The 22013-nt window shown below is 52.3% G+C and overlaps 2 protein-coding genes and 1 non-coding gene across 3 annotated transcripts; 1 reads left to right on the forward strand and 2 right to left on the reverse strand.

Annotated features, from left to right (window-relative positions):
* Window positions 1-484: 484 nt before the first annotated feature.
* FSD1 (fibronectin type III and SPRY domain containing 1) lies at window positions 485-20222 on the reverse strand. Its single transcript, XM_061149296.1, has 15 exons — window positions 20126-20222; window positions 12108-12305; window positions 11743-11856; window positions 11062-11157; window positions 10787-10918; window positions 9737-9838; window positions 8873-8895; window positions 8580-8701; window positions 7816-8025; window positions 3890-3988; window positions 2936-3095; window positions 2502-2581; window positions 1072-1323; window positions 877-965; window positions 485-770 (listed from the first exon to the last, which is right to left on the reverse strand). Exons 2-15 carry the CDS (start codon window positions 12120-12122, stop codon window positions 660-662), a joined length of 1605 nt encoding a protein of 534 aa, XP_061005279.1. The 5' UTR covers window positions 12123-12305; window positions 20126-20222; the 3' UTR covers window positions 485-659.
* TMIGD2 (transmembrane and immunoglobulin domain containing 2) lies at window positions 14562-21200 on the forward strand. The gene is made up of 4 exons (XM_061152169.1): window positions 14562-14619; window positions 17072-17431; window positions 20955-20984; window positions 21079-21200. The coding sequence occupies exons 1-4, from the start codon at window positions 14574-14576 to the stop codon at window positions 21198-21200; spliced, it is 558 nt and encodes a 185-aa protein (XP_061008152.1). The 5' UTR covers window positions 14562-14573.
* TRNAR-CCG (transfer RNA arginine (anticodon CCG)) lies at window positions 20608-20680 on the reverse strand. The gene has a single exon. It is a non-coding gene; the product is annotated as a tRNA-Arg (tRNA).
* Window positions 21201-22013: the final 813 nt, after the last annotated feature.

Raw genomic sequence — 22013 nt, forward strand, 5'->3', positions numbered from 1 at the left:
GCAAAACCTGCCTCCTGACCCTGTAAGAAAAGCTCCCAGCTTTTTTATGGCTGTGCCTCATGGCTTGTGGGGGGCTTCCCTAGTGGCTCGGTGGTAAAGAATACGCCTGCAATGCAGGAGACACAGGTTCAATCCCTGCATCAGGATGATCCCCTGGAGTAGGAAATGGCAACCCACTCCAGTATTCTTGCCTGGGAAATCCCATGGACAGAGGAGCCTGGCGGGCTACAGTCCGTCGGGTCTCAAAGAGTTGGACCTGACTTGGGGACTAAACAACAAGCTTGTGAGATCTTAGTTCCCCGACCAGGGATTGAATCCAGGCCTCTGCAATGAAAGCACAGAGTCCTAACCATCGGACTGCCAGGGAATTCCCAAGAAATTTCCCATTTTCCAGCTGAGAAAACTGAAGTCTGGAGAGGACCGGGCACAGCCAGTGCCACCTAGCCCCAAAAAACCAGCAGCACTACCTGGCCAGTGTTTGACCTTTATTAGGAGGTGAGGTGTGGAGGAGGGCCCGACCCGGGTGCCCACTCTCCATCAGTGACCCCCCATCAGGAGTTAAGGCTCCAAGCAGCAAGTGAGAGGAGGGTGCCCAGCTGAAACAGCCGAGGCCTGAAGGCGGCCCCCGAAATCTGCCCGCTGAGGGGCAGTCCAGGGGCCTAGGTGAGGCTGGTGTTGGAGCTGCTAGTGGCACTGCCCCGCTTCTGCAGGCAACGCACGGAGCTGGGGACCTGCAGGCCGGTCGTCACGTGGAAGCTGCCACACCACACCTGGGGGACAGTCAGGGCAGGGAGAAGGGGACAGGCAGGCTCAGCAGGAAAGCCAACCCTCACGCCACCCCGCTCTTACTTCCCTGGGCCCCTGACGAGGCCTCACCGTGAAAGCCGGGAGCAGTGGCTGTGTGAACTTGGCCTTGAAGGTGTGCAGCAGCTGTTTGGTGCGGCCGTTGTAGAAGGACAGGAGGCCTGGGGTGAGGGCAAGGGCGACGAGGGACCGGTGAGCGGTTTGGGCAGACAGATAAAAGTGGAGAAGGGTGGCCAGAGAGGCCAGTGGGGGCTCGGAGGGGATCACCTTGATGGAAGTCGCAGTGCACACCCAGGCAGTCGGGCACGGGGGCGTCCAGCATCTTGGCCTTGTTGGCATGTTTGGCAGTGAAGCTGACCTGCAGCCAGTTGTTGACGTGCAGGCACCAGGACGCAGCCGTCTTGCCCAGCTGCTCGAAGCGACCCAGGCTACGGTAGGCCACCCCCACGCCAAACGCCTTGCTGTCTGGCTCGTAGCGCACCTCCCAGTAATGTTCCCCGCCGTCAATCAGCGTGTCCCCTGGGGGATGGGGCAGGCAGGGGGACTGGGTAGAATTGGCTCCTGGGTGCCCTTTCAAAACGGGCAGCCAGACCCCAGCTCTTTCCTCCAGACACTGCCCGGTCCCCAGCTATCCCATGCCTCCCTAGATATCTGACTAAGATACTAGATATCTGACTAAGCCCAGATAAGTCTCCAAGCCTCAGCGAGATATCAGTTAATCTATGCCCTCCCAGGATCCTGGATCCAGATTCTTGTGACTTCAGCGATTTTCCCATCCAGCTATTCCTGCGCTGCAGCTTCTCCACCCACTTCTGCCCCACAAGACCATAGCTCAGCTCCTCACTCAGCCCTGGAAACCAGCTACTCTCAGGACTTCCCTGGTGGTCCAGTGGTTAAGACTCCGCTCTCCCAATGCAGGGGCCTGGGTTCCACCCCTGGTCAGGGAACTAGATTCCACATGCTACAACTAAGAGTTTGCATGCCACAACTAAAGATCCTGAGTGCCACAACTGAGACCTGGTGCAGCCAAAAAAAAAAAAAAAAAAACAACCCAGCAACTCCCTAACTTCATCTCCCACCCTCATCGCCTCCCAGGTATTACAGACCACACTGGCTTCTCCATAGATCCCGACCTCTTTCTCAAGGTTTTTTTTTCAGGACAGTGGTGATTTCCAGGAACTCCTGTTCCTCCTCAGATTCCAGCTTCTCCTTCACAGGATCCAATCAGTCCTGTGGTGCCCATATCTCTCACCCTAGTCATTCTCTCCACTTCTCAGACTCAGCTACTCTCTCTGGCTCCTCCACTCACCTTAAGCCACTTCCCCAAGCCCCTGTCTTGCTTCAGCTCCTCCACAAACCTGGCTAGCCACAGGCAACTATTCTTTCCAGCTACTCCCCAGGTCTCAGCTACTCCCTGGGTCTCATCTACTCCACAGACCTCAGGAAATTCCCCCTTAAGCTACTGCCCAGCCCTTCCCAGTCTAGAGCATCCATAAGTTCTGACTTTCCCCCAATGATCCCTCAGCCCCAAATCTTCCCATTCCCCCAAGGTCACAGTAACACATCACTGGTACTGTTCCCACAGAAGTTTTTTTGACACCTGCCTCAGTTTCCCCAGCCAAAGGAATTCCCTCCCACCAACCCCCATCAGGGTCCTGCCCAGACTTCTCTCTACTCCGGTCTTCCCTCCTCCTTACCCAGCACCGTGTAGGACTCAGCTGTGAAGCGATCCCGTCCCCCACGACCCGAAGGCATCCTCTTGGGAGATGGAGTACCTCTGTGGGTGACAGGGAGGGGGAAGTCTCAATTCAGACCTCACCTCTCCCATAGGAGGGCTTCCCTGGTCCACCCCAGTCACCATGAACTTTTCATCTTTCCTGGACTGTGTGTGGTTCTTTTCATACACAGGGTCTCTCATGTTGGAACATACCTGTGCCCTTCCACATCTAGAAAAATCCTATTCGACCATCAAAACCCACTTCAAAGATTCCTCTCCCTTCATTCACTCTTTGGGCTCCCCCCACTCCATGTCCCTCCCTCTACCCCAGCCTTGACCACACTGGACTCTCTATGTCCATGTCCATCTTGATCTCCTCCACCAGAGACTCAGGGAGGGGAGGGGGCAGGCTACCTGGCTGGGGAGTTGACGGGAGACGCCGTCCGCCCCTTGCCATCTTTCTCGCGAGCTTTGATATCCTGCACCTTCCCGCCCATGGCGTCCCACTCCACGGAGAGATCATCCACCCGCAGGTTCTGGTGGGATGTGGACGCATCCAGGCGGAACATGAACGCTGGGGCCAGGCAGACACAGGAGTCACAGAGATGGGAAAACCCAGAGACACAGAGAGAGACAGAGAGACAGACAGTGACCAAGACAGACCATGACAGGGACAGAGAACAGAAAGAAAGGAACAGAGACTAAGACCAAGAGAGAGAAAAAGAGAGAAATGGACAAAGGTTCAGAGATGGAGAGAGATGGAGACAACAGGCAAAAAAGCACCAAGAGATGAGACGGGGAAGGGCGGAGCAGGCAGAACATGTAGCCAGAGGAGTGAAAGCCAAGGGCTAGTTGCTTAAAGGTCTCCCAGGTCTGAAGCCATTTTCAAACCACTGTGCTGCCCCGTGCTTTCACTGGGGATTAATCCCAGAAAAGGGGCTGCGCTATAGCATGACAGAGCTAAGCTAGAGTGCAGAAACGACTTCCTACCCGAACATGCAAAGGTATCATCACTGTGGGGGGCTAAGAAATCTGTCTTCAGTACTGATACCCTATTTCCAATTCTATAGAGCACTTAGCTATTTTTTTTTTTTAAGAGTGAGTTAGAGAAAGAGAGAGAGGGGGAGTGTGTGTGTGTCAAAACCATCCAGGTATGATGCAATCAACTGCAAATGCAAAGAACAATACCAAGTTTATACCAGACACTCAGGCTAAGGAATCTACTATGGATTGAGCACTGAGCTTCCCGGCAACCAGGGCAAAAAGGGCCACAGAACCCTGATTAGAAGATTCTCATTAGACACCAGTCCCTGGAGCCCTGGGAGTGGTTATGGAGTCACAGCGAGGGGAGGTATGGGAGTCAGTCACCTGGTGTCTCCAGGGTCACTGGCTCGGAGAACTCGCCTGAAACTGCCTTATTACAGGCCTTCACACGGAAATTCATGTATTTCATGTCAAACTTGAGACCTGCAAGGCAACAGAGGGGGCTTAACATTGTGTATTCTCTGAGTGATAGATTAGAGGCCCAAGTGTCCTACAGTCATCCCACCACCTCTCCTTCTAAGGAGCATCTTGTAGACCACATGATAACCCTGAGAAATCATCCCTGTCCTCTCTCACCTGTGGGGCTATGGATCACTTAGCTCCCCTGTAATCCACACTGGCCAATCAGGATGTTTTAAGGCTCAGTCACAGCAATTGGTCCAGGGATAGGCACATGACCCAAACTGACCAATCAGAATCTGCCCTGGGACTCTGGCTGATGTTAGAGTGAGCAGGAGTCCCTCTTTCCTCTGAACTAGCCAACTAGGAGGAAGCCACTTCTGGGAAAATTTGCCACCATGTTGGCAACGCTACTTGAGAATGTCTGCTTTCTCAGAGCCAACAAGTGTCTAGAACTGAGCTGAGTGAGCCATATGCTGGAACTCCTGGATCTAGCCATGACCAGTGCCTTAAAGATTTTCCCTAATAGTATCCTTTTAAAAAGTTATTATTAATTTCTTCTAATCTTAAAAAAATGAAAGCAACTATCAAACTGTCTTCCCCCTCATGCAAAACCTCTTTGGAGATATGTCCAGACCTCTCTCAGTGGCTTCATTCTCTCTCCCTCTTCTGGGCTTGTTAGTCCTCATCTAGTAGGTTCCCCTGGCTGACCACTCCTTCCTTCATGGAACATTTTTCCTTGGCAGTCATGGCACTGCCCTCTACTGACTGCCCCCTCTGACTGCTGCCTCTTGGTCTTCTTTGCAGGCTCCTCTGTACTCTCAAATGTTTGGGTGACTCAGTCTAAGACTCTGATCACCCTTTTTGTTTGTTTTTTTAATTTTTTTCTAGTCAATGAAGCAGTGGGAGTGGAGAAGGAACAAAGAAATCTGTAACTGGCTGTGATCAATTAATTGTAAACACCACTGCACTCGGACCAGCCCCTTCACCCTTAAGACACTATCTGCCTACCCACAGAGTACCCTCAGCTCAACCTGTAGCTCAAACCACGTGTCCAGTTGCCCCGGGTGTTCCCTGCAGGATGCCTTCTCTGGGCATTCCAAACAACACTCAGAAATCCATGTTCTGAAACCTCTCATAGGTCCCCTTGCCCTCAGGGTAAGTCCCTATCCCTCTTCTCCCCTTTCCCTACAGATGTTCCCTCTGCAAAGTTAACTAGTTCCAGACACAAAGGCTCAGTGTTCTGTCCTCTGAGCCCTTGATCAGGCTGTTCCTAGGCCTGGAACTCGGTCTCCCCGGCTTCTCTTTTGGGCCTCGGCTTGGCTGTTACTTTCTCCAGGTGCCCACCCAGACTACCTCACCCTTTCTTGAATCCCCTTCTCTGAGTTCTGTAGTTTGCTCAGCAGCGCCACCTACTGCTCCAGCGCTAAGTGTTGCTCCATCGTGTCTGACTCTGACCACATGAGCTGTGTAGCCTGCCAGGCTCCTCTGTCCACGGGGTTTCCCAGGTGAAAATACCGGAGTGGGTTGCTATTTCCTTCTCCAGGGGATCTTCCCGACCCAGGAATCGAACCCAGGTCTCCTGAATTGCAGGCAGATTCTTTACCCTCTGCCAGATTCTTTACCAGGGAAGCTAAGACTACCACCCAGAAGGCTTGGATTCTGAATCATGAACCTATCCAACTTTTCACAGTGGGTGTCTGTTTCCTAGTCTGCAACCTAACAATCATTTTTCCCACACCGAGCAGGGTTCACATAAGGATGAGATGGCCCAAGGAATATAAGTTATAAGAACTTAACCAAAACCCTCCTGTCTTCCAAATAGTCAACAAGATAGTAGGTGGATTGCAAATAACCACATGGGTTATTTACATAGGTGAGTGAATTCATCATCTTCAATATCACAGGTCCTGTGAGGGATTCAACTTCCTGCCCCGAGGAATTCACTCACTATGGATTTGGAAAAGGGCAAAATCCATAGTGAGTGAATTCCTCGGGGCAGGAAGTTTCAGAGGGGTAAAGTAGATGCATCCGGAAGCCTAAGATGGAGAAGCACTACATTTTGATTGTGGTGGTAGTTACACAAATTTACATAGGGGATAAAATTACATACAGGATTACACATGTACATGCAAATCAGTGCTTGCTAAACTGGTAAAACTGATGAAAAGTCAATCAACCCTGCAGACTATACTCACGTCAGCTTCCTGGTTCTGGTATTGAACTCTAGTTATGTAAGCTGCCACTACTGGAGAAAGCCAAATATATATATATATTTGTAAATATATTTTGAAATATATGTACATATATTTCATTTTATATATATATATATATATAATATGTGCTCAGGCTGTCCAACTCTTTGTGACCCCACGGACTGTAGCCTGCCAGGCTCCTCTGTTCATGGGATTTCTCAAGCAAGAATACTGGAGTGGGTTGCCATTTCCTTCTCCAGGTGATCTCTTAAGTCTTCTGCATTGGCAGGTGGATTCTTGACTACTAGCGTCACCTAGGAAGCCCTATGTGTGTGTGTGTGTGTGTGTATGTATGTGTGTCTGTGTGTGTGTATACACAATGAAGTATTATTCAGCCTTAAAAAGAAAGGAAACTAATACCTGTTACAACATGGTGAACCTTGAGGACACGATGCTCAGCGACATAAGCCAGGCACACTGTATGACTCCCTCTATATGAGGTACTTAGAGTAGTAACAGTCCCAGGGACGGGAATTAGAATGGTGGGTGTCAGGGACTGGGGAGAGAGGGATGGAAGTTAGTGTCTAATGGGGACAGGGGAATTTCCTGGTGGTCCAGTGCTTAGGACTCTGTGCTTTCACTGCCAAGGGCAGGGGTTCAATCCCTGGTCAGGGAACTAGGATCCTGCAAGCCATGTGGTAAGGCCAAAATTTAAAAACAAAACAAATGACAATAACAAAAACTAAAGGGGACAGTTTCAGTTTTGCAAGCTGAGAAGTTCTGGGGATGGATGGTGGGGGTGATCATAGCACAACATTATGAATGCACTGAATAGCTAATCTGTACACTTAATGGTGACCGTGGTGGATTTTACCTTATGTGTATTTTGCCACAATAATTAAAAAAAAAAAAAGACCGGGGAAAAATGGGATGTGTTTATTTTTATTTCCATGCAAAGGGTAAGCTGAGAGCTTCTCAGGCCCTCTTCTTGGCTGCTGGCTTTTCTTTCCTGCAATTAGCATGCTTATTATTAAGCTTGTATGCTAATTACAGATAGGGAGCAGGCTGATTATAGCCCAAGAGCCCTGGTGATAGTTATCTTGTCAGGGAGACTCTCCCCACCCTTGAGGGCTTCCCCCTGGCTCAGGATGGTTTCTTAACTCATTAGGGACCCCTGATTTTACCCTCCTCCAGACCCTCCCCTACCAGCTGGATGGATTCCCCCAGTCTTTCTGCTTTCGTGTAAGTGCCAAGGAAATCCTCAGGTCCTGGGAGGATGGTTCCCTGAACACCAGCTCCATGAGAGGAGGGATTCTCAGGCACTTTGTTTACTACTATAAGGACAATGCTTGGTACCCTGCAGGGACTAAGTCAAAATGAATGAATGAATGATGGATCATAGAGATAAGACAGGGATGGAGCACACCCTTTCCAGGTGCTTCACTCAGTTCCCTCATCTGGAAAAAGCTGACAATAACACACTCATTACATGTGGGTAAAATGCTTAGCACATAGTAAGCCCTCAGTACATGGTGCAGGGCTGTCACCAGCATGGTTTTCCTTATTATATCAATTACTCCCCATCAGCCCAGCAGAGCCTTGAGGATGGTCCACGAGCCCCAGGTGGACTCATGGGGAAGGCTGAGCTGCGCTTACCAGTCAGGGTGTATTCCGTTTGCCGGATCCCCTCGATGACCATCCAGGGCTGGTCCTCCTTGAGGCGGGGCGGGCCCTCAAAGTTGGTCCGCCGATATTCCAGCACGAAGTGGTCAATCTTGTTGTCCTCGTCTGGCATGCGCCACACCAAGGTTACACAGTTGTCGGCCACTAGGGACTCGGCCAGGTCGATCACGGGGGCGCTAGGCACTGCCCAGGACAGAGGAGAGAGGGGTGTCAGGGGGCGGGGCGGGGGACGGGGGCAGGGAAGCCTGCAGGGGCGGGCCTGGCTGTAACCCTGCCACACACTAGACCTTCTTGGGGTCTGGGCGTCCTCCGGATACCAGGATTAGGGGCGGGGCTTCTCTGGGTTCTGGAGCCTGGGGGTGGAGCCTCCTCAGGGTTTCACCAAAGGGTGTGGGGCAGAGAAGAGCTTTCTCAGGGTTCAACCAACGAATACTTGGGCTTCCCTGAATCCCACCATTTAGAGTAGTAAGCTTCCAGAATGCTACCAATTGGGGTGTGGCCTCCATGGGACTCCACCCCTAGTGGATGAGGATGCTTTAGGACTCTACCACAGGGTGGGGCTTCCTTGGGCTCCACCCACTGGGGGGTGGGAATCCTCAGGGCTCCAAGTCAGGGCGGGACCTTGAGGTTTCCACAAATGGTTGTCAGCCTTATTCTGATTGTCATGCCTTGTCTGGGGGCCCTCTCCTAGACTTTGGGATTTTTTTTCCCTACGATCCAGTGAGTTCCCCTCTCACCAGGCAGGAACGTGAGTGCCTGCAACATCCTCCGCTCCTGTGCAAAGTCCACCATGAGATGACTCATGTTGTCGCTGACCTTGGCTTTCAGTGACAGCCGGAAGGCGGGGGCCATTGTCACACTGCAGGGAAGGAGGTGGACGCCCGGGCCTAGTCCCCCGAGGTGTGTGTAGGGGGCCCCCCTCCCCCTTGTTGTGGTCCGGTGCCCTGGGCCAAGGGACCCTCACCTGGGTGTTCCCACCTTCACAATGGGGGTGGGGCAATGGGGTGGGAGCCAGGTCCCAGCGTCTTACCCATCTTTGATTTGCTTGGCAGCCTAGAAAGAGGGACAGAACAAAAGCCAAAGAATTGCAATGGCTGAATCAGAAACCCACTACATAGACAAGAAGACTGAGGCCCAGCTGGGTGTCCATGTGTCAAAGTGCCCCAGCACAGGGGCAGAAAACCTTAGCCGGACCCTGATGGGATGGGAGGCAAAGAACAGGCTCCCACCCCTATCCCCACCTCCTGCCTAGTGCCCAGTACACACAGTTGACTGATTCAGCAAATGAAAAGATAGGCTACCCAGTTAAATTTGCATTGCAGATGAACAATAAATAAATATATACTTTTTAGTATAAGGAGGTCCTATCCAATATTTCAGATATACTTACACTAAATATTGGATGTAACATATTACTAAAAAATTAATTCCTTGTTAAATTTGAATTTCAAATACTGAATAAATATTTTAGTGTAAATATGTCCCAGGCGACATTTGGGAAATACTTATACTAAAAACATTTGCATGATATATACTAAAAATTTTATTCATTCTTCTTTTTTTATTGGAGTATAATGTTATGTTATGTTAGATTCTTCTGTACAACAAAGTGAAGCAGCTGTGTGGATACACGCATACATGCTCCCTCTTGGACTCCTCTCCCACCTCCTTCCCACCCCACGCATCTAGGTCATCACAGAGCACCAAGCTGGGCTTCCTGTGAGTTTTAGATCTACCACAAAGAATTCTTATTTTAGCATATGTCCTACCAATGATGTTTAGGATGTACTCAGACTAAATACTGCATGGGCCATAATCAGAGTAAAACATTACTTGTAGTTGATCTGAAATGCAAATGTATCTGGGTGGCCACTCTGGCTCCCGAGGTGCCCACCTGGGGAAAGTCCTTGCTGTCAGTGGCCAGCAGGGTCTGGTTGGCCGTCTCCAGAAGCTCCTCCGAGCTCTCCAAGGCTCGCGTGCAGGCAGCCAGCTGGTTCTGCAGGTGCCATGCCACCAAGAGAAGAGACACCTTACTCCACGGCATCAGACCCTCCCAGGGCTCCTCATCGCCTTGGGGATCCGGGGTACCATGTCTTTCTCCAACTCCAGGTGGGAGATGGAGGCGAGAGGGAGTTTGGGCCTCTCTGCGGGCAGGACATCAGAACCATTTGGGGATCCCTTCCTTAGAAATGGACATGTGGAGGGACTTCCCTGGTGGTACAGTGACTAAGACTCCAAGCTTCCAATGCAGGGGGCCTGGTTCGATCCCTGGTCAGGGACCTAGATTCCACATGCTGTAACTAAAGATTCCACATGCTGCAACAAAGACCCAGCATAACCATATAAATAAAATAAGTGAATATTTTAAAAAAAGCAGCCGACATGCCTAGGTCAAATCTGAGCCTAGTGCTCCACATTCCTTGAGGATGGGTATCCAGGGTGCTAGGAGGTGGCCCAGGAAGTGCTGCTGTTGCCCTGGTGACCCCAGCTTGGAATCTGAGACCCCAGAGGAGCCATAGCAGGTGTTTGGCAAGAAGTGATGCCCTCAGATCTGAGGGACCAGTGGGAAGGGCTGAAAAATTGGAAGTGCGAGATGAAGACAGGTGGGGAGGAACAGCCAGATGTAGAGGTGGGGCTGCAGTAATGGAGGGGAGAAGGGATTAAGAGGGAGAGCAGGTGGGTGGGGGATGGATAGGTCTTGGCCAGGGAGGGGGCTGGGAAGAGCCCAGGGAAAAGAGGAGGTGTGGCTGACACCACTGGACGGTCTGGCTCATGACACCAGGGACACTGGAGGCCCCTCTCGGAGAGGGCAAGAGAGGAGGAGCAGGTTCGGAGGAAGATGTTGAGGCCGGTCGGGCTCTGGGGAGTGTGGAGGGGATGGCGTCTGGAGGGAGTCCGGGAGAACACCCCCCCCCCCCCCCCCCCCCCCGCCCATCACACACACCTGTAGCTCATAGGTGCGGCTGGCGCGGTCCTGCTTTATCTTCATGAGCATGCCCTCCTTCAGCTCCTCCAGGAGGGAGAAGAGGGACTGGAACTCGGCTTCCAGGTCCTCCTGCACCTTGGCCGAGTTTGCCTTGGAGAGACGAGGTGAGGTCAGAGCGGCCAGGACTAGCCAAGCTGCTGCTCAGACAGGCAGCGAGGCCCAGGGTCCCCAAGGGCAGGTTACCTCTATAGCTGCCCTTCCCCCCACCCTGGGGGCAGGGGTGACTTCCTCACCTCCACGTTCAGCAGCATCTGCTTGAGGGAGTAAATGAAACTCTGGATCTCTTCATTTTTCACAGCCAGCGTCGTGATGATCTTCCTCAGAGCCTCCTGCCCCCAGGGAAGCATGCACAAACGAAGTCCCTCAGCCTGGCCAGGGCTCCTTGACTTGAAGCTCCCCCTTTCTGTCCTCCAGGGATCCAGGGAAGGGATGTGGGAGCCACTGTGCCAAAAAGCTTGGGCACCACCCAAGGGCAGGCCCTGGGTGGAGCTCTGGCCCTACAGCCCTCAGGGAGCAGCAGGCATCAGGCACATTGAACCCGCCCATTTCACAGCGGAGGAAACTGAGGCTCTGAGAGAACTTCTCAGGAAGCACAGACCCTGGGCCCCGGCCAGGTCTGCCTGAGTGCAAAGCTTTCAACCAGGTAGCTATATCCTGAGGGGGAGGGGCATGATTGGGGTAAGGAGCTAACTCCGGGAAAGAGACCCCAGAGGAAAAGGATGCCCGCAGAACATGGGTTCATCTGGAAAAGGGGAGACGCTAGGGAATCAGGTAAGTGGAGAAAGGTAAGAAGGTCTGGGGGAGGGGATGCCGGGAGAGGAGGCCGGCGTGGGTGGGTGCTTCTAGGGCCTGCAGCCCTAACCCAGGCCTCCCACGGGTCCTTTTTCTGGGGGCACTGGATTGGTGGAGGTCACCTGTGCTGAGCTGGCGGGGCGCCCTCCGAGGCGGGGCGTGGTCAGGGTCGGGACACCTGGTCCGCAGTCCCGATGGAAGGCGTGGGTGATGGAGTCAAGGCTGGGTCCCTGATACTGGGGGGGCGTGGGGGCCATGAAGGGGATGCGCCTGAACTCAGGCCAAGATGATGTGGGTCGTGGCTAGGGTGGGGGGCTGCGGCGTCCAGAATGGGGGCTAGATCCGGGCGTGGTTGCGGCGAGGGTGGGGCTTGGGCCGCAGAGCAGCTGGGGTCGGGGGAGGCTGGGAGGACGCTGCGGCATCACCTGGTCCCCCTCCTCTCGTCCACCCCCGCTTCGGACCGCGCCCTGCCCCGCCCGGGTCTTACTTTCTGGTCCTCCATGGCTGCAGCCCAGGTCGTCCCGGCCCGGCCCGCGGGCCCCACTCGCTCTTCTAGTCCCCAAGCTGCCTTTGCCGCTGCCGGTAGCCAATGGCCCGCCGAGCCCTCGCCGCCGCCGCCGCCGCCGTGCCCCCAGTCAGCGCTCCATCACTGGCCGCAGCGCGCAGGCGCGTCCCTCGCTGCAAGCTGGGAAATGTAGTCTTTCATGCGCTGGGGTCGCGGAAGGCCGAGACCCTCAGAGCCTGGGTCGTCGCAGGTGATATTGCTAATGATGCCTGAGCTGGAGAGAGCTCAGAACTGGGAGGCAGGATGCCTGGGTTCAACTGCCCTGTGACCTTGAGCCTGTCCCTGGTTCTGTGCCTCAGTCTCCCAACTCTTTCACCCCTGCAACTTCTCAGCCAACACTCAAAATGGAATTTCATCGCCACATTTCCGGCCCGCCATCCTGGCCCGTAGACCTGGCTCCACGACTACTCAAGCCTCGCATTTACTGAAAAGCCAAAGTCTTTTGCCTAAGCAGATGTTCAGCTTCCAATGTTGCCTTTCTCTCCCCACATCACAGCTGAACTCCTAAGCATCCCACAGAGCCCCAGGCTCTCACATCTCCTCCAGAAGCCTCTCTGCCTGCCCAGAAGCCATAGGGCTAGGAGGAGGCTGGTAAGCTCAGTGTATGACGTGTGGCAGAACACCACCACAGGGGCCTGTTTGTGAGTGATGGGAACAGTTCTGCCAAGAACACTGACCTTCTTCTTTCTGGTTGGGAAAAAAAAAAAAAAAGGTCACACTGTGGTTGGGAGTGAGACATTGAGGTCTAGGAGTCTGCCTCCTCCTCCCGGGGTGGGTACAGCTAGCCGAGGGGTAATACTTGCAGGGCTGAGAGAAAGTCTGTAGACTATGAAGCTCCGCCCCCTTTGCAAACTTCTCCCAGCTGTGGGGACAGGTAACCCCCCCCCCCCCCCCCCCGCCACCTGCCATGGGACTCAAAACCATTAGCAGAAATCCATTCCCTTGAACCCCAAAAGAAGACATCTTAGGGGCAAAATAATTGAGGGTGAGACACTGCCCTAGGTCCCCTGCTCAGGTCTGAACCATCTGGTCCCCTCCCTGTTCCTTCTCTCACCTGTCCTACAGTGTGTCCCCAGTCTAGGCATGTTTATGGAGTCTTTTTTTTTTTAAGATTTTTTTTCTTTGATGTGGACAATTTTTAAAGATTTTATTGAATTTGTTAACAATATTGTTTCTGTTTTGGACTTCTCTGGAGGTCCAGTGGTTGAGACTGTGCCTGCCAATGCAAGGGACATGGGTTTGATCCCTGGTCAGGGAAGATTCCACATGCTACAGGGCTACTAAGCCCACGGGCCACAGCTACTGAGCCCACGGGCCACAGCTACTGAGCCATGGGCCACAACTACTGAGCCATGGGCCACAACTACTGAGCCATGGGCCACAGCTACTGAGCCCACAGGCCACAGCTACTGAGCCCACAGGCCACAGCTACTGAGCCCACAGGCCACAGCTACTGAGCCATGGGCCACAGCTACTGAGCCATGGGCCACAACTACTGAGCCATGGGCCACAGCTACTGAGCCCACGGGCCACAGCTACTGAGCCCACGGGCCACAGCTACTGAGCCATGGGCCACAGCTACTGAGCCCACGGGCCACAGCTACTGAGCCATGGGCCACAGCTACTGAGCCACGGGCCACAGCTACTGAGCCCACGAGCCACAGCTACTGAGCCACGGGCCACAGCTACTGAGCCACGGGCCACAGCTACTGAGCCCACGGGCCACAGCTACTGAGCCATGGGCCACAGCTACTGAGCCCACGGGCCACAGCTACTGAGCCACGGGCCACAGCTACTGAGCCACGGGCCACAGCTACTGAGCCCACGGGCCACAGCTACTGAGCCATGGGCCACAGCTACTGAAGCCCGTGCTCCCCAACAGGAGGAGCCCGTATGCAGCAGTGAAGACCCAGGATGACCAAAGATGAATAAACAAACACAATTCTTAAATGTTTATTTTTTAAAAATATTGTTTCTGTTTTATGTTTTGGTTTCTTGGCTTCTAGGTGTGTGGGATCTTAGGTCCCCAACCAGGGGCTGAACCCGCACCCCCTGCATTGGAAGGCCAAGTCTTAACCTCTGGATGGCCAGGGAGGTCCCTCTGTAGTCTTTTAGGAAGATTTTCACTCACTTCATCTCCATCACATACATGTATTGCCTTCCACCTTGAAAAAAAAAAAAAGAGGGAAACTGAGGCACAGGTGACAGGAAGTGGAGCCCCAGCAGTGGTGGCCGCCGGACGTCTGCCGGCTGGCCTGGGTGTCGCTTAGGCCTCTATGGTGGGGGCGGAGTGTCACCTAAGCTTCTGTGGCAGGAAGTCTGTCACACGGGAGGGGAAAGGGGGTGGCAGGGCACCAGCTGGGAGAGAGGGGCCTGGATGGGCCAGGAATGGGGTCCCTGGGCACAATGCTGGTCCTCCTGGTGCAGTTCTGGGGTGAGTATCTGAATCTCCCCACCTTGGCCCCCATCCTGTTGTGACTCGTCACTCCAGCTGCCTGCCCCTCCTGTTCAGAGCCCCCTTGAAACCTTTGTCTCTCCGCTCTGCCAAATACACCCTGTCTCTCTCCCTGATACTCAGAACTTTACAAGGGTTGAACTCTGTGTGTGTTAGTTGCTCAGTAGAGTCCAACTCTTTGCAACCCATAAGCTATAGTAGCCTGCCAGGTTCCTCTGCCCATGGAATTCTCCAGGCAAGAATACTGGAATGGGTTGCCATTTCCTTCTCCAGGGGATCTTCCCTACCCAGGGACTGAACCCAGGTCTCCTGCATTGCAGTCAGATTCTTTGCCATCTGGGCTCCCAGGGAAGTCTACAAGGGTTGAACCGTTCTAGCAAAAATCCACAGGGGGAGCCTTAGGATAAAATGTACACTGGGACCTGCCCATGAGCCTTGTGTGACCTGGCCCTGCTGGCCTCTCTATTCTCTGTGCTCCTCTGCATTCCCTCTCTGTCCCCCATGGCCAGTCTGCTGACTCCTCTTTCTTTCTTCTTTTTTTATCCCAACATATCGAGCTCGATCCTACCTCTGGACCTTTGCACCTTCTGTTCCCTCTGCCTGGAATACTCTTCCCTGCATCTCCTCTCTTTAGGGTCAGCTACAACTCCTCCCCAAATGCCAGGAACTTGACAGCAACTCACCCCTTCTGGGGGGGCATCTGACAGGTACCCCAGACTTCCCATGGCCAAAAGCAAACTCTTTCTTTCCCCTCTAACTGTGCTTCTTCTACTCGGTATCCCCCATCTTTTTTTTTTTTTTTTTTTTGCTTGTGTGGCATGTGAGATTAACTTAGTTCCCCAATCAGGGATCAAACGCACACCCCCTGCAGTGGAAGCTCAAGTCTTAAACACTGGACCTCCAAGGAAAGCCCTCAGCGTCCCCCATCTTGGCCTAAAATCGCCACCATTCACAAAGTCCCTCAGCCTAAGAACCTTGGAAATCTGCCACTATCTCCCCTTTCCCTCCCTCCCAATTCAGTTCTTCTTTTTTTTAATATTTATTTTTAAACTTTTAATTTGTGTTAGAGTATAGCCGATGAACAGTGTTGCGACAGTTTCAGAGGAACAGTGACTAACTCAGGTCTTGTAGTTCTTCTGTGGGCAACTTTCAAAATCTGTTCAGACTCTGACCTCTTCTTTTCCAGGGTCTGGGTCCCATCACCAGTCTCCTGGACCCTGGTTTCTCGGCCATCCTGACCGCACCCCCCCCCCCCCCCCCCCGCCCCGCCAACCTCTGCCCCATGAAGATCACAGTCCGTTCTCACCATGGCAATGACTGTGGTTATTTTTAAAACTTTAACTGGACCACACTTCCTCCCTGCTCCAGTGGTTTCCCATCACGCTTAGATTGAAAAGTACACTGCTCCCCTTTCCCCACCCCCACCCACCTCCCTACCTCCCTCATACCCTACCCACACAGCCCGCAGGTCTCTAAAAGCCATGCCCCGCTGACTTCTCTGATCCCACTTCCTCCCTCTCTCCCCTTCGCATGCTCTGCTCCAACCCTGGGGGCCTCCTCCCTGTTCCTCCAACTCATCAGGCCCGTTCTAGCCTCAGGACCTTTGCATGACCCATTCCTTATGGACGACTGACTACTTTTTTTTTTTTTTTTTGAGATTTATTTTATTTGTTTATGGCTGTGCTGCATCTTCATCGCTACACTCAGACTTTCTTTACTTGTGGCAAGCAGGGGCTACTCTCTAGCTGCGGTGTTCGGTCTTCTCATTGCAGCGGTTTCTCTTGTTGCAGAGCACGGGCTTAGTTGTCCCACAGCATGTGGGATCTTCCCCAACCAGGGATCAAACCCGTGTCTCCTGCATCGGCAGGTGGATTCTTAACTGTACCACCAGGCAAGCCCCCAATGCACCTTTCTATTCACATCCCTGCTCAAATGCCACCTCCTCTGAGAGGCCCTCCCTGATCACCCTCTATAAGTACACCCTCTCATTTCATCCTTATCATCTCTTGCCATTCCCCATGCCTTTCCTCCATTGTGATTCTCATTTCATCACTTCCTGTGTCTCTCCCCCGAGACCGCCGGCTCCACAAGGGGAGGGGCTTCTGTCTGTCTCAGTCACCTGTGTGTCTCTGTCCACAGGGTCCAGATCAGGGTCTGGCGCACTCCAGGCAATCTTTCTGTGGCTGAGAGGCCGACATGTCATAGAGTTCACCTTGAAATCTCACAAGTGCTGAGAGACTTATACCCATTTCACAGATGGGGCCATGGAGATTCAGCAAGAAATGACCTTGCAAAGATCACACAGACAGTGAGCTTTCAGGCTCTCACTGCCTTATTCCTGTGGGCTGGCTAGGGAAGTAAGTCACACACACATACACACTCACACACACACACACTTATGAAGGTCTCACTCACTTCTTCTTTCCCCCAGTCCTGCAAGGAGCCACAGGCCTGACTGTGCAGCAGACACCCAAGTTCTTGCAGGTGAGACAGGACAGCCAGGTGACTTTGACCTGCCAGGTGGTGCGGACCCAGGCCTGGGAGCGGCTCCGTGTCGAGTGGATCAAGGACGTTGACACCTTCTGCCAGACACACATCGTCAAAGGCAGTCTCAGCAAGAATGTCTGTGGGCCTCAGGGATGGCTCTCCTGGCAGCCGCTTGGCAACCTCACCCTGCAGCTGAATCAAGTGAGCTTCAATGACAGTGGACGCTATGTGTGTGGGGCGACCGTGGAGATCCCCGATTGGGAGGAGGCCCAGGGCAACGGGACGCAGCTTCTGGTGGAGACAGGTATGAGAGCATGGGGATGGGGGGCAGGGGTGTAAGCCAGGGAGGACTTGGAACTTCTAGAAATCTTAAACTTCTAGAATCTCAAACTCCTAGCAACTAAATTCTCTAAATCAGATTCCTAGAAACAGTCTGCAGATGCAAGAATTTTGCAGGCCAGACAGTTTCTGTTGTGACGACTCCACTCTGCTGTTATAGTGTGAAAGTCTCCATAGACATGCTTAAGGGAATGGGTGGGCCTGGGTGCCAATAAAATTTTATTTGGGAAAAAAAACCAGAGGGCTGAATTTGACTCACATGCTGTAGTTACTCAGCCCTGCTCCAGTATATCACAATCATTAACACTCTTGAATATAGATAATTCTGGATTCTAATTCAAAACAGTTCTGTAAACTGTGTTATTCAAGTATATCCTCCATACAGAGAAATGCACATGCCGAAAGTGGCCAGCTCATGGATATCTTAGTCTGTTAGATCACTGATAAAACACTACAGACTGGGTGGTTTATAAACCACATATTTATTTCTCAGAATTCTCGAGCTTGGAAACCCAAGATCAAAGTGCCAGCAAGGTCGTGCTCCGGTGAGAGCCTTCTTCCTGGCTCATCACCCGCACCTTCTGGCTGTGTCCTCATGTAGCAAAGGGGGCTGAGGAGCTCTTTAGGGCCCCTTTTATTGAGGGGGGCATTGCCACACTGCATGTGGGATTTTAGTTCAGCAACCAGGGGCTGAACCTGCACCGCCTGCCTTGGAAGGGCAGAGTCTTAACCACTGGACAGACCACCATAAGAGCACTGATCCCATTCATGAAGGCTCTACCCCCTTTACCTAGTTACCCCCCAAAGGCCCTGACCTCTCATTACCATCGTATTAGAGGTTAGGATTCAACATATGAATTTTGGAGGGATGTATACAAATCATAGGCTTTGCTGGTGGCTCAGTGGTAAAGAATCTGCCTGTGATGTGGGAGATCTCTGGCTTGGGGAGATCCCCCTGGAGAAGGAAATGGCAACCCACTCCAGTATTCTTGCCTGGGAAATCCATGGAGAGGGGAGACTGATGGGCTATAGTCCATGGGGTTGCAAAAAAATCAGACATGACTTATTGACTAAACAACACCAACACAAATCATAGCAATGGATTCTCCCAACCTGCGCACACTTGGGTACTCACCACCCTGCTCAGCACACATGCCTCCTTATAAATGCCATCCTCACCTCCCCCCCACTATTCTGACTTATAGCAGCATAAATCTATTTAACTGGCTTCCTATTTTACTTAAATGAAATCATAGAGTGCATTCTGTGTCTGACGTCTTTCACTCAACACTCTGTAAGACTCCTCTGTATTGGTGTGTGGAGCAATGGCTCATCCTTTTCCTTTTCTGTAGAGTGCCCTCCATCACCACTGCTCAGTCCAATTTCCTACTGATGGGTATTTTGGTAACTTCTGGGTTTTGGCTATTATAAATAAGACTGCTATGAACAATCTAGAACTTGTCTTTTTTAAAATACTTTTTTGGCTGCACTGTGGGGCATGCGGGATCTTAGTTCCCTGATCAGGGATCAAACCCACACCTCCTGCATTGGAAACATGGAGTGTTAACCAATGGACCATCAGGGAAGTCCCTAGAACTTGTCTTTTGGTTGACATATGGACACAGTTCTATTGTACCTAAAACAATTCTAGAATCTCAAACCATAACGCAGAATCTTGCAGTTTGAGAATCCTAGGGGAATAAATCCTAAGCTCTGAGAATTACAGCATATGTTATCCATGGGCTCTATCACTCCTAAGGAGGTAAACATTGGTTCTTGGGAGCAAAGAAAATCTTACCCTTTTATGTGTAAAGCAGAGATGTGCAGATAGCCCACAAACAGATTTATAGCATATCTGTGGTATTAACATTTCATGAGGGAACAAATGAAGGTTCTTAAAAAGTCTTCTTAGGGGAGTGATAATGAAAAAAGGTTGAGAAACACTGAAACAAAGGCATGGGAGATTCTAGAATCTTAGAAGTGTAGTGTCTGAAATACTTTAAATAGATAAACTCTTAGCCTTTTGCAATGACAGTATGTAAGAGCAGAAAACTCTAGAATTCCAGGATCTAGAATTGAAAGCCATTGACTGTTGGGACTTCCCTGTGGTGTTCCAGTGGTCAGGACTCCATGCTTCCACTGCAGGGGGCACGGCTTCAATCCCACAGGGCCAAAAATAAAACACACACACAAAACAAACAGACAAATAAGAAAACCATTGACTCTCAAGGCTGGAAGGAACTTTCCAGATCAGCTTAGCCAGCAGCCTCCTTTCACAGAGAATAAAGCTAAGGCCCAGCCAGGGCCAAGACACGTCCAGCCACCCACACAAGCTGGGATGCAGGCAGCTTTCTCCAGAGCCCGATTCACACATTTCCCCAACTCTGCATGACACCCACATAAGGGCCAAATCCTGCATAGTTTGCAAGTTAGCCTGTTGCGGCCTTGCACTCTCCGCTGTTCCTCAGGACCTTGGGCACCTGCCTGGCTCCTATCAGGCAAAATGAAGCACCACCCAGACTCCTAGCTCCGAGAGATGCCTGTTTCCCTCCAGCTGGCAGGATCTGCCCACTGCCTGCCTCCAGGGTGGTGTGTTATGGCCGCCCTGCTGCCCCCCACCCCCCTACCCTCAGCTCTCAGGGACAAGGGGGCCAATTACCAATTAGCAGAGGCGGGCAGCGGAGGCACCAGGCTGAGAGTTGTTGGCAGCTGTGAGGCAGCGAGGGTGGGTCGGCACGGATTCAGCTGTGCACAGCTGGCTTCCCCATGGGAACCCCACCCCCCGACCCTGGGATCACTGCCAGCTTCAGAACCTGCAAGATGAAGGGGCTGGGGACCCTGGGTCTTGTTTTGGTCACAGGAGAAAGCGCCTTGGCTGGGGTTCCTGTCAATTACACAGACCTGAAAGCACATCCCCACTTGGCTATTCACTTCCTCTGTGACCTTATGCTAGTGACTTGACTCTCTTGTGCCTGATTCCTTAGTTATCAAAATTCAGCTAATAGTGCTTTCTCATCAGACTAGGTGAATTTATTTATTTATTTAAAATATGCATTTGTTTTCCTGTGCCAGGTCTTAGTTGCAGCATGCGGAATCCTTGTTTCAGCATGTGAACTCTTAGTTCTGGCATGTGGGGTCTAGTTCCCTGACCGGGGATCAAACCTGGGCCCCCTGCATTCGGAGTTCAGAGTCTTAACCACTGGACCACCAGGGAAGTCCCCAGATTATATGAATTTAAAGTGATTATATCTAAAGAGTTTATTACCAGGTCTGGAATGTATTCACAATAACCCAGCAAGATAGGCATGCTTAGTCTCATTTTTCAGAAGAGGAAAGAGGTTTAGAGCAAATACTTGCCTGAATTCATAGCATGGCAAGTGTAGGAACCCTGAGGTTCCACACGGGGTAGAGAGGCTCTTACCCTAAAGGGGTGCAGGATGCTAAACTCAAAGGTGAGCTCCCCTGATACGCAGGTTTCGTCTCTGCAGATGGCTGGCTACAGGACCAGAGCTTCTCAGGTGAGCTCCGTCTACCTGACCCTCCTTCAGCTCCGCCCCGCCCCTCGACCCCGCCCCCCCGTCAGCCAGCTCATCATCCCCTTTCCCATTCCAGGACTCTACTTCGCGCCGCTGGTGGCAGGGGCGGTGGCCGTGGCCGCTTTCGCTCTGGGCGCCGGGATCTGGGGCTGCCGCCGCTACCGGAAGGGGGATGCAGGTAAGGAACCGCGCAGGTAGCTGAGCAGAGGACCGAAGGTTCAAGAGCACCGCCATCCCCTGGCGATCGCGCCCCCTCGTGGCGAAAGCTGGAACTGCATCTGCTTGACTAGGCGGGAACGCATCCCCTTCTGGTTTTGATACCTCCTGCTTTCGGAAGGAGGGAGGGTGAGGCTTGGGGGCAGAGAAGGGGAATGGATGGGGAAGGCTGGCCCCTACCCCAGGGACATAGACAAAGCCCCCAGAAAGTGGGCTGGAGAGGACCAGGCTCTCTTAAATGATTGTCCCCTCTTGGGGTCATCTCCCACCCCACCCCCCAAGGCAGGCAGTCCACTCTACAGCAACATCCTATACTGGCCCCAGAGAGCCCCAAGGAAGAGTGAGGCATGGCCTGTGGAAAGGAAGGTGCTGGACAGTGAGGATCAGAAGGGCCAAAGCTTCTATTCGATCTCTTTCCCCAGCGCCCCACCCCCAAGTCGCATCTGGCTCCCAAATCTTGCCCCAGCCCCAGACCCATTCACCCCATCTCTGCAGTCAGAATCTCTCCTGGCCCAGGCTCCTCTGGGCAGCCAAGGTCAAGAGGGTTCCTTGAAGTGGGAAGAGAAATTAGAACCCAGGAGAGCCAGAGAAGACCTTCCCCCAGTGACTATATAAAGATGTGACTTATTCCTAGGGGATCAGAGTCCAGCAGTTTATCCTAGAGACCCCATCCTTGTTTTTATGAGGATAGACCTCTCCCTTGTTCCAAGAACATCCAATAAAGGTTCATGAAGAAAGCAAAGCCAGTATCCGTGGCAATTTGGCAGTGCTAGAGATTTGAGCTATTAGGGAGTC

This window comes from Dama dama, chromosome 9 (assembly GCF_033118175.1).
Source record: "Dama dama isolate Ldn47 chromosome 9, ASM3311817v1, whole genome shotgun sequence".
Lineage (NCBI taxonomy): Eukaryota > Metazoa > Chordata > Mammalia > Artiodactyla > Cervidae > Dama > Dama dama.

What these genes read in the sequence shown, in the direction of transcription:
- TMIGD2 (XM_061152169.1), top strand. Translation starts at nt 14,574, where the DNA reads ATGGGGTCCCTGGGCACAATGCTGGTCCTCCTGGTGCAGTTCTGGG. An exon ending in CCTCCTGGTGCAGTTCTGGG is followed by an intron (nt 14,620 to 17,071) that starts GTGAGTATCTGA and finishes TCTTTCCCCCAG; the next exon opens with TCCTGCAAGGAGCCACAGGC. An exon ending in ACAGGACCAGAGCTTCTCAG is followed by an intron (nt 20,985 to 21,078) that starts GTGAGCTCCGTC and finishes TTCCCATTCCAG; the next exon opens with GACTCTACTTCGCGCCGCTG.
- FSD1 (XM_061149296.1), bottom strand. An exon ending in GCCGCACCTATGAGCTACAG is followed by an intron (nt 9,839 to 10,786) that starts GTGTGTGTGATG and finishes TGGCACCTGCAG; the next exon opens with AACCAGCTGGCTGCCTGCAC. An exon ending in GGCACTCACGTTCCTGCCTG is followed by an intron (nt 8,026 to 8,579) that starts GTGAGAGGGGAA and finishes TGTCCTGGGCAG; the next exon opens with TGCCTAGCGCCCCCGTGATC.